The 15,639-nt window shown below is 49.7% G+C and overlaps 1 protein-coding gene across 1 annotated transcript in view; it reads right to left on the minus strand.

The window, feature by feature from the left end:
- Positions 1-1,710: 1,710 nt before the first annotated feature.
- Positions 1,711-15,639, minus strand: part of RAB40C (RAB40C, member RAS oncogene family) — a 37,765-nt gene continuing 23,836 nt past the window's right edge. The window contains exons 5-7 of the mRNA XM_074885705.1: positions 7,239-7,316; positions 6,592-6,814; positions 1,711-4,845 (exon numbers count right to left, since the gene is read on the minus strand). Of these exons, the coding sequence (XP_074741806.1) occupies positions 4,565-4,845; positions 6,592-6,814; positions 7,239-7,316 (582 nt within the window). The 3' untranslated portion in view covers positions 1,711-4,564. The remainder of the gene's footprint in view (positions 4,846-6,591; positions 6,815-7,238; positions 7,317-15,639) is intronic.

A 15,639-nucleotide genomic window follows, 5' to 3' on the forward strand; every position in this document is an offset into this window, starting at 1 on the left:
CAGAAGGTGAAAGAAAAAACAACTCTCCCCACCCTGGAGCAAGCCCACAATAGACTTTCACCATGCTAACTTCAGTCTCTCCCAAACTGTTCACCTCCATGTGTCCAAGCACCTGCCACACCCCAAAACAGGGATTTCTTGGGGTCACCCTCAAAGATCCCAGACACGGATGCGAGTTTTATGGCTCATCTTCTCCCTTCAAGACAAGGGAGCGCAGGAAGGGGCTCAGCACCCCGTCCTGGAGAGAAGGGCGCAGCACCATGTGCCCCCTCCACTAACACCCTGCACCCAGGGAGGGTTCCAACCCCACCAACGCACCCATGGGGTGACGCATCCTCATTTTCAAGCATCTGGGGTGCAGTCAGATGAAGGTCACCTTTTCTTCACAGCCTGCATGGTACAACCCCGCAGGGGACAGCGGGACCAACCCAAGACACCCTCGAACTGGGAAGGTGGGTTCGGAGAAACACGTTCACCTAGGAAAGACCTGAACCAGCCCAGAGCAACCTGCTCCCTCCTCTTTCTCCAAGGAACAGGGACCCCTAAAGCTCTTCTGGCCTTTCCCCCAACATTCAGGCTGCGCAGTGTTTTCTTGCCCTGCTCTCCCTGAGCAGAGACAGCTGCAGGGAAGGCAGCCCCTGCTGCTCCAGCGTAATGGGCTCCGGCTGTCCGCACCCCACCTGAAACCACACACAGCCTTTGTTTCGGCTCTGCTGCCGAGAGGGAACAGACACTTCCAGAACCCCCCTGAAAAGGAGGAAAAAAAAAAAAAAAAAAAGTCTCCATGACTCTTCCCTGACCAGGCTTTCACCTTAGCTCCAGGGTTTTCCAGGCTGCAGACACTATCTCATTTCCCCCCCTGCCCCCTCCTAGCCCCGGCAATTACGACTTAAGCTGTTAAAACAAGCGTGGCCAGTCTGGTACGAAGTGGAAAATCTGATCCTAGGGAAGCGAGGAGGCAGGGGAAAAGGGAGGTCAAGGGGAGGTGGGCTTGGAGCGAGAGAGAGAAAAGGATCAGGAAAGAAGTTCCCCTCCAACCCAGGAGCAAACCCCCCTTCTTTGGGGCTCCCAGCCCCAGCCAGTGCCTCTGAACACCAACCCCAGCGACAGCCCAATGTGACACGGGTGCTCTGAGCTCCCTGCGGCATCTTCTCCATTTCAAAGTCACATTTATCCCAGGCTGACTTTCAGCTTGTTGCAGTCTGGGTAGGATGGGTGAATGCTGCCGCAGCACTCGGTCCTCGCTCCCCAGGGCCGCCCAGACCCAAAGAGGCGATTTAAGGCTTTGACTGTACTTGCAAAACCCATCCCCGTGTACCAGGGACTGCACGCAAGCCCACGCAAGGCGCTGGGGAGCCTGGCTTCCTACAGCCACCTACGACGCTAGATGTGTTGCAGACCAGTCTGTGTTTTCTTAGAGCTTCCCTACCCAAAAATCAGCAATTCTGTGAGAATCAAGCCTTTAGTAAGAACAGATTTAGCTTCTGCATGTATAGAGAAGGGCAAAAATCCACCAGGGCTAGGAATCATGACTTTCAAGACTCTCCAGAAAACGCTGTATGAGTTATTTTGTGGATGATCTGGAAGTGGCAACACACACCTGCACCACAAGCAGCCCCAAAGGTCCCAGTTTTAGGCAAAAGTACCACCTTTTCCCTTCAACCTCTTTCCAGTCCACAGGAAAACTGATACAACTTCTCCACCTTTCAATTAGAAGTTCAAAACAAAAAAAGACTTTAATTTATACAAAACAAAACCATGTATAATCAGTTGAACAACATTGACTGTACAAAGGAATAAAAAAATAAAAGGATAGTCCAAAAAAACAACTCAGGAATGGTACAAGTGTTGGAGAGCAGCTACACACTAGTGTTGACATCAGATGCAAGAATCTTTTCCTTTTAAATTAAAAAAAAACCCGAAGTTTTTTGCTGAGCAATCACTCCAGATAAATCTTTCATCCTCACTACAGACAGGATCTGTTGAGACCTTATGGGGGGGGGGGGGGGGGGGGGGGGGGGAATCAATCAACCTCAGGGAAAAAGGCGCAAGGAGGTGTCACACGTGGCAAAGCCAAACCAAGCAGAGGTACATCAAGTTTTTCTAGACATGCAGCAGCTTTGTGATTTGAGGAAGGAAACCTTCGTCCCTCTCCAGCCCACACACCGGTGCCCGGGAGCAGGCTGGCGAGGGGCCCTGCGGTGCCCGGATGGTGTTTTCTGGGAGAAGAAGCCTTTTGCGGTGCCGATCACCTGTTGGCCGTATATCCCCGGGCTGCTGAGCCAGCGATTGTCTTCTGCTGCGTGTTAAGTGATGGGAAACAGGTGCCAGCCATCCCAGACAGGTTCTCGAAATCCCCCGGCCTTCGCGCCACCGCGCCGAGCTCGGCTGCAGCTTTGCTCTTGAGCCAAACCACCACTACAAAGGATTCTTCTCCCTGCTCCATCTGCCTGGGGTTTAATTCTCTCCTCGCTCATTTGAGCTGGGCAATAAAGCACGCTAGAGACGAGCCAAGAGACCTACCCCTGTATTGTAGTTTGTTCTACAGAGAGGGGAGGGGGAAGGCTCCTTCACCTCCCAGGTTGGCTCAGAAGCAAGGGGAAGGCGATGTCCCCCGTGGAGTGACGCGCCCCTGAGTGCTGCCTGAACAAAGCGGGTCCGTCGGCCGCGCAGGAGCTGCTGCGGCTTCATTCTGCCCATGCAATGCCACAAGCTGCTTGGGGGGGAGGAGAGCAGGGCCAGGCCTCGAGGAGTTGCTAACGCCAGGAGGAAGATGGCAGCACTATACCGTCTGGTCTCCTTGCTGAGGAGGTGACCCGACCAGCACAAGGAAGAGCGGTTCACCTTCTACCACGTTACTCACAATCTACACGTCCTGGCCACCTATGAGAATCTGTTGATATAGCTTAGTCCCACTGCCAAGCCCCGCTCACCTTTTGCAGTAAGGGCTAGGCGTTATTTCTAAGTTTCCAGGTGAATTTCCAGCACAGATCAGCCACAGGACGAAGCCAGAGCAGCACACGCCCTTGCTTGACACAGGACCTTCTCCCACAGCACGCCACGCATCTCAAGCTCTTGCCACTGAGCACACATTCCCTCTAAAATCCACGTGTGGTCCTACAGAGCAAAGCAGTTTGCTTTCCCAATGTCCTGGCACTGCCACAAAAGCCAAGCGCATTCGCCGTGATTGGACCTGGGGTCTGCTGTTTCCCCCCACAAATCTCTTTTCACCTTCCCAGTCCACAGCTCCTTCACACTCCAGTGGGAAAAGCTGCTTCTGTCCTTTCCCCACTTTCATCCAGGAGGAGCCGCAGCAACGCTAGCTCGGGCAGAACGTCTTTGGAAAAGCAAAGCAAGAAGCAGCCAGGATTCAGGAGCTGTCGCGCGGGGTGGTGTCGTGGATGGAGGGCTCTGGAAACAACGGCTGAGGTTTTGCAGCAATAAGGGACAAAATTCAGCATTTTTCCTCTGCTTTAGGCGCGATGCTTCTACCCTCTGCTCCTCAGTTCCCAACCAGCTGCGCATCAGAAGGTGCAAAGCAAGCAAGGCATCATCTGATCTCAGAGCTGCTTCTTCCTCCTGCCTGCCAAAAACAAACCCCGAGACCCTGGTCTCTCCACTCTGCCCCTTGATCCATTTACAGCCCACCCTGCCTTCGGCACAAGTTTTAGGGAATGATCGGAATAAAGCAGCTTGGGGTACGTTACACACTAATTGTTCTTTCCTTCTGCATACGTAGTATTTAAAAAAACCCAGCACGAGCCCAGGTGGTGATTGAAAGTCTCTTAAAGCATTTGTGTATTTTCATCAGAAAATCCTCCACTTCTCCCCATTTGCTGACACTGGGAAAGTTAATCCAGTGCTTGTATTTACATGGCTGCATAAAATTTTCCCTGACTGCTTCTTAAAAAAAACCTTAAAAAACAAGTGATATATATATATGTATAATATTTACATAAATAAATGAAGAAGGCAAGCAGACTGCTTCCTTCCCCTTTCTAATTGGCCAACTCTTGCCTTGGTTCTCTTTTTTTTTTTGGCAACAGCAGGTTAACAGCCCGGTGAAAACTGTCATTAGTCCCCTGTCCCCATTTCTTTTTTTTTTTTTTTCCTACATCCAACAATCACTATTGCACCAGCAATCTGTTCAGGAGTCCAAGAGTTAAAGTTGCAGCACAGACTCTCCTTGCCTACTCCCTTAAGCCTCTCAATCTTCCATTAAATCCATTTCTCCATTGAGACTGGATGAGCTTTTTTCCCCTTCCCCCCTCCCCAACCCAGCAGCTGCTGAATTTTCCACCCCAGGCCAAGAGGCAAAGCCCAAAGCATTCTTGGAGGGTCACTTGGCAGAGTCCTCTCCCCGCCAGTGCTGCGAGATCCAGCCGGCACCACGCTTCCCATGTGAAGCCAAAACGTGAGCACATTCCTAACGCTTGTGTGTGCCATCGGAAAAGCAACCGCGGCCCATCCGAAAGGATCCAGTCGAAAAGGGTTAAGTGTGCAAACAGCTGTACATCGGTGGGTGGGTGTGGATACGTTAGAAGCTCACGGCGCGTCCATCCTGCTAAGAGATCTTGCAGTTGTTGCGTGAGCAGTTCTGTGGGGGGCTCTGGGGCGGACGAATTGATTTGGATCTCTTCAAGCTGTTACCTTTGCTGCTGCTCCCACCCCCACTGCTGGCCAAGGAATACGACCGGCCGTGCATCATCACTGCATTCATCCCGTTGGCCATCGAGAAGGATTTCAGGTGACTCTTGATGGTGACAGGCAACGGCAGCTTGTCGATGAGGTGGACTGGGGTGCAGGAAACAATGGCTCGGCAGCACAGGTCCTGTAAGCTGAACACTGGTGGGAGAAAGGACCAGATGGTCAAGGGCCAAGGGACTTCAAGGGCTGCCATCTCCCCACAACTATTCCTTACGCTGTGCAGTTCCTGCTCCTTTGGGGAGATGATAATAATGACTGCACAGGAGCCTTGAATAAGGAGCAGATTAGTTAGGACAAAAGCCTGGGAAACCCAAGGTAAGCTCTGCCGTTGGAGGCTAGTGCTTCGCGAGACACCAGCTTTGGTGTCAACACAGGGATTAGACACCACCAGCCCTCCTCTCTGAACGGTGCCCAGGGCAGGCAGTGCCCTGCCCACATTTCTGCCAGACACTTGGCTTCTCGTGCCATCGTTTGGCAACCAGAAGGACGTGCCCAGGGGAGGAAGCAACAGGGTCAGCAAGGCCCAAAGCAGGACAGTCTCACTTGGGACCTGCTCAGGGAGCAGCAGCCATGGGGCCGGCTCTCTGCAGCGTGCCTGCTGCAAGAGATCCCACCAAGCCAGAAGACTCCTCTGCCCGTTCAGGCTTCCCAGCATCCTCTCAGCTCAGCGCATATCATGTGAGCCTGCTCTGAAAGTCTGTTTGGAGGGGATTTCCCAGCAAGCGGCCACACGAGGGCACGCTTTCACCTCCAGTCTGTCCTGAAAGCCACGCTGCTACTCCCAGGCAGGCAGGCAGCCCCTAACCCCCCTCCCCGGGCAGGCAGGCAGCCCCTAACCTCCCCACCTCGGGCAGGCAGGCAGTCCCTAACCTCCCCACCTCGGGCAGGCAGGCAGCCCCTAACCTCCCCACCTCGGGCAGGCAGGCAGCCCCTAACCTCCCCACCTCGGGCAGGCAGGCAGCCCCTAACCTCCCCACCTCGGGCAGGCAGGCAGTCCCTAACCTCCCCACCTCGGGCAGGCAGCAGTTACAAGTTCTGCCTCTGGAAGAGGTTCAGATGCCTTCAAGTGCAGCCAGCTCCTGCTTGCCATCCCTCTGTGAGCTGGAGACAGTGGCACGGCAGTCAGGTCTGGGGCAGGAGCCCAGGCAGACAATTTGGTGACGGGCTGGCAAACAGGGTTTTCCCTTCCTCGTGAGCAGGAGCTGAGGATCCATATGAAGGCAGGTCACCCAGGAGTGCAGCTCCCCTGCTGCTCAGACTGCCAGCGGGGCACACTGCTACCTCCAGCCAGGAACGTGGCACCTAAGACTATTTTGCTTCAAACACAACAGGCTGATACGTAACATGGAGTCTGCTCATGGTTTGCCACACTGCAGCACACGTGCCTGGATACATGGAATACAGCAGGGATGTGATTCAGTTCCTTTCAGCTCCTTGGGCTCACTCTGCTTCCATGCCCCTCCAAAACAGGAGGCACAGGTTCAGGCAAGGGTAAGGACAGAAGTGCTTAAGCGTGGATTCATCCCACACAGCCTTTTGATTGAAGTACTTTCAAGTTGTGAGCTTAATTGCCCTCAGCCTCATCCAGAATAAGCGGAGAGGTGTAGGATGCCCCGGAGCAATTCAGATCCTAGACACGCTGAACTGCCCTCTGGAGCTGCCATCCCTCACCGCTGCCTGCCGGGTGCCTGCACTAGCACAGGCAGCTTGTTGTGGCTCAGCTTCAGCTTGTCTGGCCTGAAGCATTTCTGCATGTCAGGTGCTTTCAGATCCCACAGTTACTAATAAACACACCTCCCACCTAGGCAGTCGGTCCTACCCCTCCATTTCAGCCCCAACAGCTCTCATGCCTTCCCCACACGGAGCATCTTCCTCACCACTCACCTCTGTTGGGTCTCCAGATCTTCTCCATGCCGTGCCGCATGAGGACGATACGGGACAACTCCGTGAAGGACTCTATGACGTTGAAGTTGCACAGGGGGCTGACCTCAAAAAACGTCATGCAGTTCTTCTCTGCGTAAGCCCGGGCCTGCTCTGTTGGCACCTGCCTCTTGAAGGCAAGGTGAAGCCTGTTTCCCACCAGGATCCGAGGGACACCTGGGGCATGCTTGAAAAAGGAAAGAAGTGGAGAAATCATGGCTTGTCCTTAGCAAGGGCAGCCTACACCCAACATTCTGCTTAGCTACAATAGCAGTGAAGGGCAAAGAAGTAGAAACTGCTCTGTGACCAAGAGGGACTGCCAAGCAGTACTACAACATGACAAAAACGACTAATTTATCCCCTCCCACAGTCCATTTTAGAGGGGACCTTCCTATCTTGCTAGACCATTCCCAAGCCCTTTCCTACCACTCCGGATTTATACAGAGGTGGAGGGCAGACACTTATCGCCCTGCTTTGCTGATTAGCAGACTGCCATCATTTCCTCTCCAAAGCGGAGCCGTTGTTGTCCCTGTATCAGAAGTGGCACCTCAGGTGATACCTCCCCAAATTTTTGCTAAAGATCACAGCATGTGTTCTTCCATTCAACTTACCTCATCTATTTCCTTTATCCATCGGTCTATCCCATCGAAGGACCAGCGATTAGTGATGTCGTACACCAAGAGAATTCCCTGGTGGAAGAAAATCAGGATCAATCAGGAAGTTTCACAGCAGGCAAAATGAAAGGGAGACACACCTGAGAGACTACCTCCATATGCAGAAACCAAAAGGGTAAGGGACAGAACATTACTCCAGCTGCACTCTTTGTGTGCTTGCTAGAGCAAGAATTGAGACAACAGGTCTGTACTAACTTAGTCCCAGACTATTAGGGCAGGTTTTACTCCTGTTTTGGCTTGAGCATCCCCCAGATAATTTCCAAAGCAGCGGTCTCTACAAAGGAGGAGGAACTGCCTTGATGACTGTATCTGAAGGAACAAAACACGCCTTCCTCCTGTCACAAATCTGATACAAACTCACCGAGGCAGAAACAGTCTTTTTCTTTTCCCCTTATGCAGAACAGCTGCATTCAGTGGTAGGATGGTAGCGGAACATGAAGTTAATAAAGCACACCCATCTTCAACACGTTTTCCCTCTCCAGAACCTGCCTCATTCTGTCATCCCTTTGCTGGCAAGGAAAAAGGTGAGTGATGCCAATAAGCAACACAGCATCTCTGCAGGACTGAGATCTCATGACCAGGATCCACGCCGGGCTTTGCCGAAGGCAGCTGGTGTTGCTGTCACTGCCCCACCGGCAGAGAATGAACTTAGTACAGTGATGCTGGCAACCCCCAGAGGGTCAGATCAAAGGTCTCGCTGTAGGACCTTCCCCCCGGCTTTCTTCTGGAAAGAGAGGTACCTACAGCATCCTCAGGCCCACAGCCATCTTCCCTGAACACCACCCACATCCACGACTCACTTCCCAGTCACCTCTCGAGGTGCAGCACAATGATGCTAGCAACCAGGACAGGCACAACTCAAGGCAGAGCTGTTTTGTTGTGCCTGCAGCCATGATGACACGAAGCAGTGCCTTGGAGAGCCTCCACCCTTGCAACAAGCCCGGCTAGCAGGACTTGGGGCCACGACCAGACTGCTGGCCACCACTCAGGTCCACAGCAACTCCTTCCAAGGGAGCTTTTCTTGAATCAAAGTATTTCTGAGGACAGACACAAGGAAAGTAGGCTATGTACAGCCCTGCAGGCACACAAGTCAACACATCAGGAGCTGCCTCTCAGTACCAGTTGGGTACATAAAGCATTTAGAGAATTGTCTTAAGCAGCAGCCTTTCTGCAACCCTCCCATTATTTTTCTGACTTCTTGTCACTCTCTTCTTTGCAATCAAGGACATTTCAAGTGACAACAGGCACTTCAAGGTTACTTCGCAGAATCGCAGTTGAAGATGCCCTGAAATGGGAACTAAGGAAGAACAGATGATCTCACACTGCGAGAGGAGGCACCCCAGCTGGGAACGCAGCAACGGATGAAAGGTAACCCAGCAGCAGTAGGACTGAGCTAAGGGCAAAACAAACCAGCCTGCGCTAGCCTCCAGGATAACAGATCATTTAGCAACAAGCTCAGCAGAACCAGTCTTCTCTGAATCAGGGGTATCCTCCAGGAACAGCCGTCCCTACGGCAAGTCCCCAGCGCAAGCAAAAGAGATCTTAAGTTGGCAAAGGGAAATCTCAGCTGGCAGCCTACTCCTCCCTAGGAGATACCTAGATACAGCACAGTGAAGGAGCGAGCTGACAAACTGCACAGCATCTGTCCTGGTACAAGTCAGAGACCATCAAGTCCTCTCACATACCAGTGGAGTCGCTCCTTTGTTCATTGAAATGGAAGATCCACTACACAGATGGCAAACACAAACTACGCAGCCCTCCTGGAACACAGTTTTACAATATTTGCTTCTGCCAAAGCCTGTGATGAACTGGGGGAAGCCTGTATAGAAGCCACGTACGTGATACACCTCAAGTTTATGAAAAAATAATCATCTGCATGAGATCTGGAGCACGCGGGAATGATAAACGCCAGGGCATCTGAGCCACAAAGGCACTTGAATCCTCATAATAAAGACACTGAGCTGGCACTTGAAGTGTTCCCCCAACTCGGAAAAGCAGCTTTTCTCTGAGTATGCTGGGTGTGCCTCAACATTGTTTGCCTTTCTCTCACAGCTCTGTCAGAACAAGTAGCTCTCACAAAGCCCGCCCAGTTTTATCATTTTTAAAAGTCTTGGTCAGAACAATTCTGATTCTTGAGCTTTATCCCCAACCTCATTGCACAGCTCTTCCACCCCAGGCAGACATTCTCCACGCAAAGATTTTCTGTCCTTGCTGGCCCACCAACATCTACGCATCTGCATTTGTACCATTTTCAGAAAGGCTCAAATGTACAAAAACAGAAGGGGAGAGGCTACAAAAGGCAAGTCATGCTCGGTGGGTTGGTTTTCATGTTTGACAGCCCAACATGAAGAGTAATCCCTTCAAAGTCTGGGTTTGAGGTTGTTCTGAGGGACCTGATGATGATTTTTCATAACTGCAGAAGTATTTGTGGGGTGGGGAAAGCAGATGCATCTTCATCTTTCTCCAAGGAAAGTCTGGAGCTCATGCCTAGTCCATCATTTTTTGCAGTGTCATTTCTAGAACAGTCAAAAAACTTCATATTCAAAAAGAATTGGAGGTTGGTTTTGTTTCGGATGAGAAGAGAATTGGTTTCTCCTAGGTTTAGACAGGAAAAAATAAGAAGTAATGATTTTCCATAGTTAAAAAATACCACAAAACCAAAGATACTGTTTTCAAGAACCTAATCAAGAAACATCTACTACCAGGATACATCACATTTTAAGTGCATTTTGAAAAAAAAAAAAGGAAAAAGACTCTGAGCTTATTTCATTTTTGTTATATTTGTTTTGACTTCTAACTTCCAAGGCCGCACATGTGAATGAATGAGAGTCAGGAAATAACAAAGCAAAAAGTTTGATGACCCCCTTCCAAGACAAACTGCCAGTAAGTTAAATAAAGTCTACTTACTTTATTTCTGGATTGACAAGTTCCTTTAGCCAAGAGAAACAGACCCAAGACCTAGTTTGTGAAGACTGCTTCTGCCAGAAATATGCTCTAGGAGGAGAGAGTTTTTAAGCTTGCTGGCAGCTGCAGCCTGGATCTTCTTTAAATAGGAATAAGGATAAAACATCAGCAAAAATGCAGCCCCAAGTTCTCAGGAGCAGGGTGGAAGGTCAAGACCACGATTTCTAAATGCAAGAAACAACACACTGTCTGCCAGCATACCCTCCGAGTCACAGCACAGCTCCATGACATTTAGAGTTAAGGAAAGGAAAGCTTCCCAAAGGTCAGAAGACACCAAGGCCAAGTTGTCTAATGCCTTGCTTCTGTCCTCATCCTCCCCAGCGTGGGTATTAAGATCAGCTTTACTGTAACTCAGTGGAAGATGGAGGAAGCAGTCTTAAAAACCTCTGGCCAGCTCACGGTGCTGCCAGATAACCTCATATTTCTTCCAAGTAGCGCTGGCATGCTCCAGACACCACATTTCTAGAGCACACATCCCAAATACACTTTGTCATTACCATTTTCTCCCCTAGAGAGAACAGTACGCAGGCATGCATGCAGACAGGGAGCTGGCTCCAGCTCTGCAGACAGTTCCAAATAAGAGCTGTCGTTTTTTTCAGTCTTTTTTTAAAAAGTCTCCTTTGGACTAATGTGCACAGAATTTTAATTTACTCAACTAGACAAATGAACAGTTTCCCATTCGCAGCCTAAATTGTTCTCTAAGTGCCTAGATGGCTGTCAACACCATAGTATCTCCAAACCTCTCAATTTTTAGGTTCACAAAGCACCTTTGTAAGCACTATGCACACCATGTTCCCACAGCATGGAGTGAAAAGCTGCATACCCAGGTTCTCAGATCAAGAGTATTCTGGACCCCCACCAACCCTCCAACAGCCTTTCTTCTTTTTCTCCTTAACCTGCCTACAGGCTTCTGCGTGAGGTGGAAGATGACTGGACTCATCCCCAGACCTGTCTTGGGTCTTTTCACAACTGATTTTCAAAGTTCATTTCCACTCTGTTTTTTGTTTCACACTACTGGGATTGGCATGATCCTAAGCATATCAGTGTCAGAAATTTCCACATGAGTACATCGTGTAGTAAACAAGGAACACAGACAGATAATCCATTATTGTATCTAGCAGCACATGTGGACACTTACTCTCCAAAACCCAAACTTGTTTTCAACAGGAGTTTACACAAAGATCTGTTCACATAACCAAGGGGGTGTGTGGGGGGGAAGTACCACCTCTGTCTGCTTGCTGCAGGTTTAGACCAGACTTATAAGCAATAAGCTTTTAAAGGTGAGAGAGAAGCAGCATGCTCACCCATCAGTGCAAAGCAGACTTCTCCGAGAAGGCTTCTCAGATGCTTTACGGAGCTGGATGTCCAGCTGCTCGCGCAAGCACGCAAGAACACTGCTGGGAGGAAGCAAGTGCTCACACAACTGCAAAAGACTCAGCTCACTGCAGGCAGGTGACAGTGTGGCCAGGAAAGCGTCACTCGCTGGTATTCTCCATCCATTCTGTTGTTCAAGAAGCCTGGAAGACCCCCCCAGACTAGATTTCTCTGGCTCACAGGACAAAGTAAACCATAAACAAAAGATCCAGTTGCTGATGACACTTTCCAGAACACTTTGTCTTTCCTGGCTGCTCTTTCAGAGCTACGTTTGGTCATGCCTTTCCAGCTGGCACCCTGGACCTTGGCTCATGGGCAACTCCATCCTGCTGCCAAACCATTTCCCAACAGCATAACACATCGTGGGGGTTTATTTATCACTGAGCTTTCGATAAACATTTTGGCAGGCAGGGGGAACTTCTCCAGCAGCTGGACAACCCCACCAAAATGATCTGGAGCAGGTAAGGTATTTACTGCAAAAAAGAAAGCCATAAGGTAAAGCAGAGTCTACATCTCAGTCTGCTGAGCTGCCAAAAAAGCCACCACCTCCCTGCATATTAAGAAGCCCTGAACAGGATAAACAGCAGCTACCCAAATCACCTGCCTAAGCAGAACTCAACAATATTCACTATTCTGTTAGGGCTGCAGCTTTACAGAAAGATGGGAGCATTTTTCAACGATTCCTGTAGATAGTCTGATACCTTCTGTATCACACTGTCTGGGAAGAGTTGGCAAGCCACATTTTCAGAAACAGTTTAAATCACTGGCACATGAGGACATCAGGAATGACACTAGCGCTGCTTCTTCCTTGCTAGATCAGAAAGCACCACCACAACTCTCTTTCTCCCCTCCGTGATGACTCTTGGAATAGCTTACATTTGCTCACAGCAGCCAGAAGAGCCATGCCTGCACACAACAGTTGAGATCAGCATGTCAGCTCTGCTGTCAGTTTGATTGAGACCTTAAAGCCAAGCAGAAAAAGCCAAAGAGCAGAAGTCCAAAAGCAAAATGGAAGCTTTCTGAAGCACCTTTAAGCATCACTAAATACCTTTCACCATGCCCTACACTGTGCCAATATAAAAATCCTTCTGCAACACAGCACGCTCCAGACTCCCCAAGTTTCTTCTGCAGGTTGCAACACTCCTGGGTTTCCATCCCTCCCTCCCCTGGCCCTGCAGTCACCATGACAGGGCCTGCACACTCTCCCTGCCCTATCTGCCTAGAGGCCAGTGCTCTGCTATCCCTGACACAACTGCTCCTCTTTTGCCCCAAAGCAAGACCCTGAAGCAGCATGGTCAGGACATGCTGGCCCAGCAGACCCTAAGAGGGAAGGGATGATGAAAGCAGCTGTGATAAGAAAGCAGAAACTCAAACCCCAGGGAAGCAAGAAGAGAAAAGGAAGGGGGTCCCAGGCACACCAGTACGCCACAAGCCTCCACCTTGAGCCAAACTGCTCATTATAACCCTAATGAGATCAGATCAGCTAGGCAGGGCAAAATGGCAAAACAGATTTGTGATCCTCACAGCAAATCCTGAGGCAAACACAGCTGGTCTGCCTTGGCTGAAAGAAGGGACTGGTCCTCATTTGAAGCCAGCTCATCAAGGACAGTGAAGCTATTTGACTTTAGATGTTTTCCAGGGGAAGAAGTTCCTGCTGAACATGAAAGCCACATGGCTATGTACCCAGGCAAGTGGTGTAGAGCCTAAACTGGGGAAGGCATCAAGGTACTCAAGGAGAGTCCTTTCACTGGGGAGGGACTAGCCTTAAGCCCAGACTGAGCAATGCATGAGGCTGTGCTGTGGGGGAAAGGAAAATTCCTGAGAAGGTCTGCTCCCTCTTTGGAGACTGTTTTTCTACTTTGCAACCTCTCCAGGGTTTACCTCAGAAGATTCAATTCTTATCACTACACTTGAGAAACAATAAGGTGTGTGTGGGGGGAAGTCAGGTGTGCTTCCCTCACTTGAAGGCACTTTTCATATCAAGTATTCTCTTAAGCGCTGGCTATTCAGATAGACCCACCCTGTTCTCAGTCACCCCTGTAAGGGCTGCCAGGTTGCTGAGGTCAGCCTCCTGCTCCCACAGCTAACCTGCCAAAGTCCTCTTTGGAAACTCACTCTTCAGGCTCCACTTGTGCTCCTTACAGGAAGCTCAGCTCAGTCTCAGTCCTCTATTCAGTGAAAGCCTTCTGCTAATCTTCAGTGTGAAGGTGCTCGTGGCCAGTTTAGACCAAGCCATTCTTGTACAAATACCACACTGCACTTTAAATAGAACTTTTCCCACCACCTCTCTTCTCTGTTGTATTTATTCTTCCTGAGCTTTTGGCTTGTTAGGTTAAAAAAGCTGCTTCTCTTTCCTCCAACTGGATTTGCATCAGGCTTCCTACAGCAGAAGTCTTGAAGTCTGATGATACCAAGAGAGGAAAGCAGACAGCTGAAGCAAAGAAGTCAGTACAGCACGCAGCATTAAATACATCTTGAAGAAATAAGAGAACTCATGAACATCTTTTCTCTTTATGCTAATGCTATGCAAGAAGAAGTTAGCTTCTGCATACTGAAAATAACTGGGGGTGTTGAAGTCCATTCTTGCAGTCATACAGGCATTTGTTATTCAACACATTCCTCTTGCTTTGGTTAACCCTTAGGAGTTTAAGTTAAGATACTTCCTCTTCCATTGAGAGTTGTGGTGAGTTATTTGAGAGAGATAATATCTGTATTCCTGCTAGTACAGGAATATTGCTGTATCACCACATGGGAGCCAATCACTTGATGCTGAAGCCAATCTAAGTTTTACTCCAAGCCACCTGGAGGTCTCCAGGTACAAGGACTCCAGGCATCAGTCTTCAAGAGGCACCCTCTTTTCACTGTGCTCATCTCATGAACACTTTCAGAAAGCAGTGGAGATATTTCACTTGGGAATTACCCCTCCTCCTACTGGGCAGGCTTGCTGTTTAGGGCTGTTTCGTTGTTTTTAAGGGTAAGGGTTGACTATTTTGGCAGATCAGGATTCAGGCATCACAACGGTACTTTGGAAAAGGCATTTGCTGCACAAGCAGAACGCAGGCCTTGAGGAAAAGGCGTAAGCTACACCTTGCTGCGCAAGCGCCATACCCCAGCATTCAGCAATAAAGCATTCACGTTAAAGGTCCCTCTCCCTGGCTGATGAGGTTTATTGTGAACGTCTCTCAGACAGAGTCCTTGGGAGGGCTAAGCAGATAAGACGGAAGAGGCAAGCCTTGCGGATGTTTAGGTGAGAGTTCCTAAAGCAATACTGATAAATACAGCAGAAGGGCAAGGTGTTGCCTCCAAAGCAAAGAGGGTCAAGAACTTTATTTTGAGGAACGAAGATAAAAGCAATCCGTTTCAAGCTTAAGGTCAGCCTTAATGACACCTTATGGCATCCAGTGTCAAATGTAGTGCCAGGGAGAACAGGGGGCAGGAACCCTTCTAGACAGATGTGTACCTGTCGCTCCACCCCGTTCAAGTATTCTCATCACTACTTATTTTACCTTTCCTGTCTGCCCCAGTTCGCTGTATGGTGGCAGCAGCTACAAGTTTGGCACGTGAGTGCAGGCTCTGCTGCGTGCAGGCCTGTGGAGACATAGCACTTGCTCTGAGGAGCTCACAGTCTACATGAAGGGGAGAAAGTCTTCTGTACAACAGTTTGGAAAAGCAGGTCATGCTGCAGACAGGGTTAAAAGCTCTGGAAAGCCTGTTGCTTTCTAATCCCAGTTTGGTCTGGGCACCTGACACAGCAAGGTCTCAGAAAAAGACTGACCAAAACTAAGTTATGTGGTCATCAGAAAACCACACTGACTGACTCTGTTCATTTATAACTGGTAAGGGAAGTGACATGGTCTCAAGCCCACAGGTTATATTAGGATTGGAGCTCTAGATTTTTCTGAAATGTAGGTAAGGGCAGAGGGAAACTTAAACTCACACATGGGACTGAGCATGCGAATGGGAGATCCTGTACTCTCCCACTGCAGAAGGCATGGTCAAA

Source organism: Strix uralensis, chromosome 16, assembly GCF_047716275.1.
Source record: "Strix uralensis isolate ZFMK-TIS-50842 chromosome 16, bStrUra1, whole genome shotgun sequence".
NCBI lineage: Eukaryota > Metazoa > Chordata > Aves > Strigiformes > Strigidae > Strix > Strix uralensis.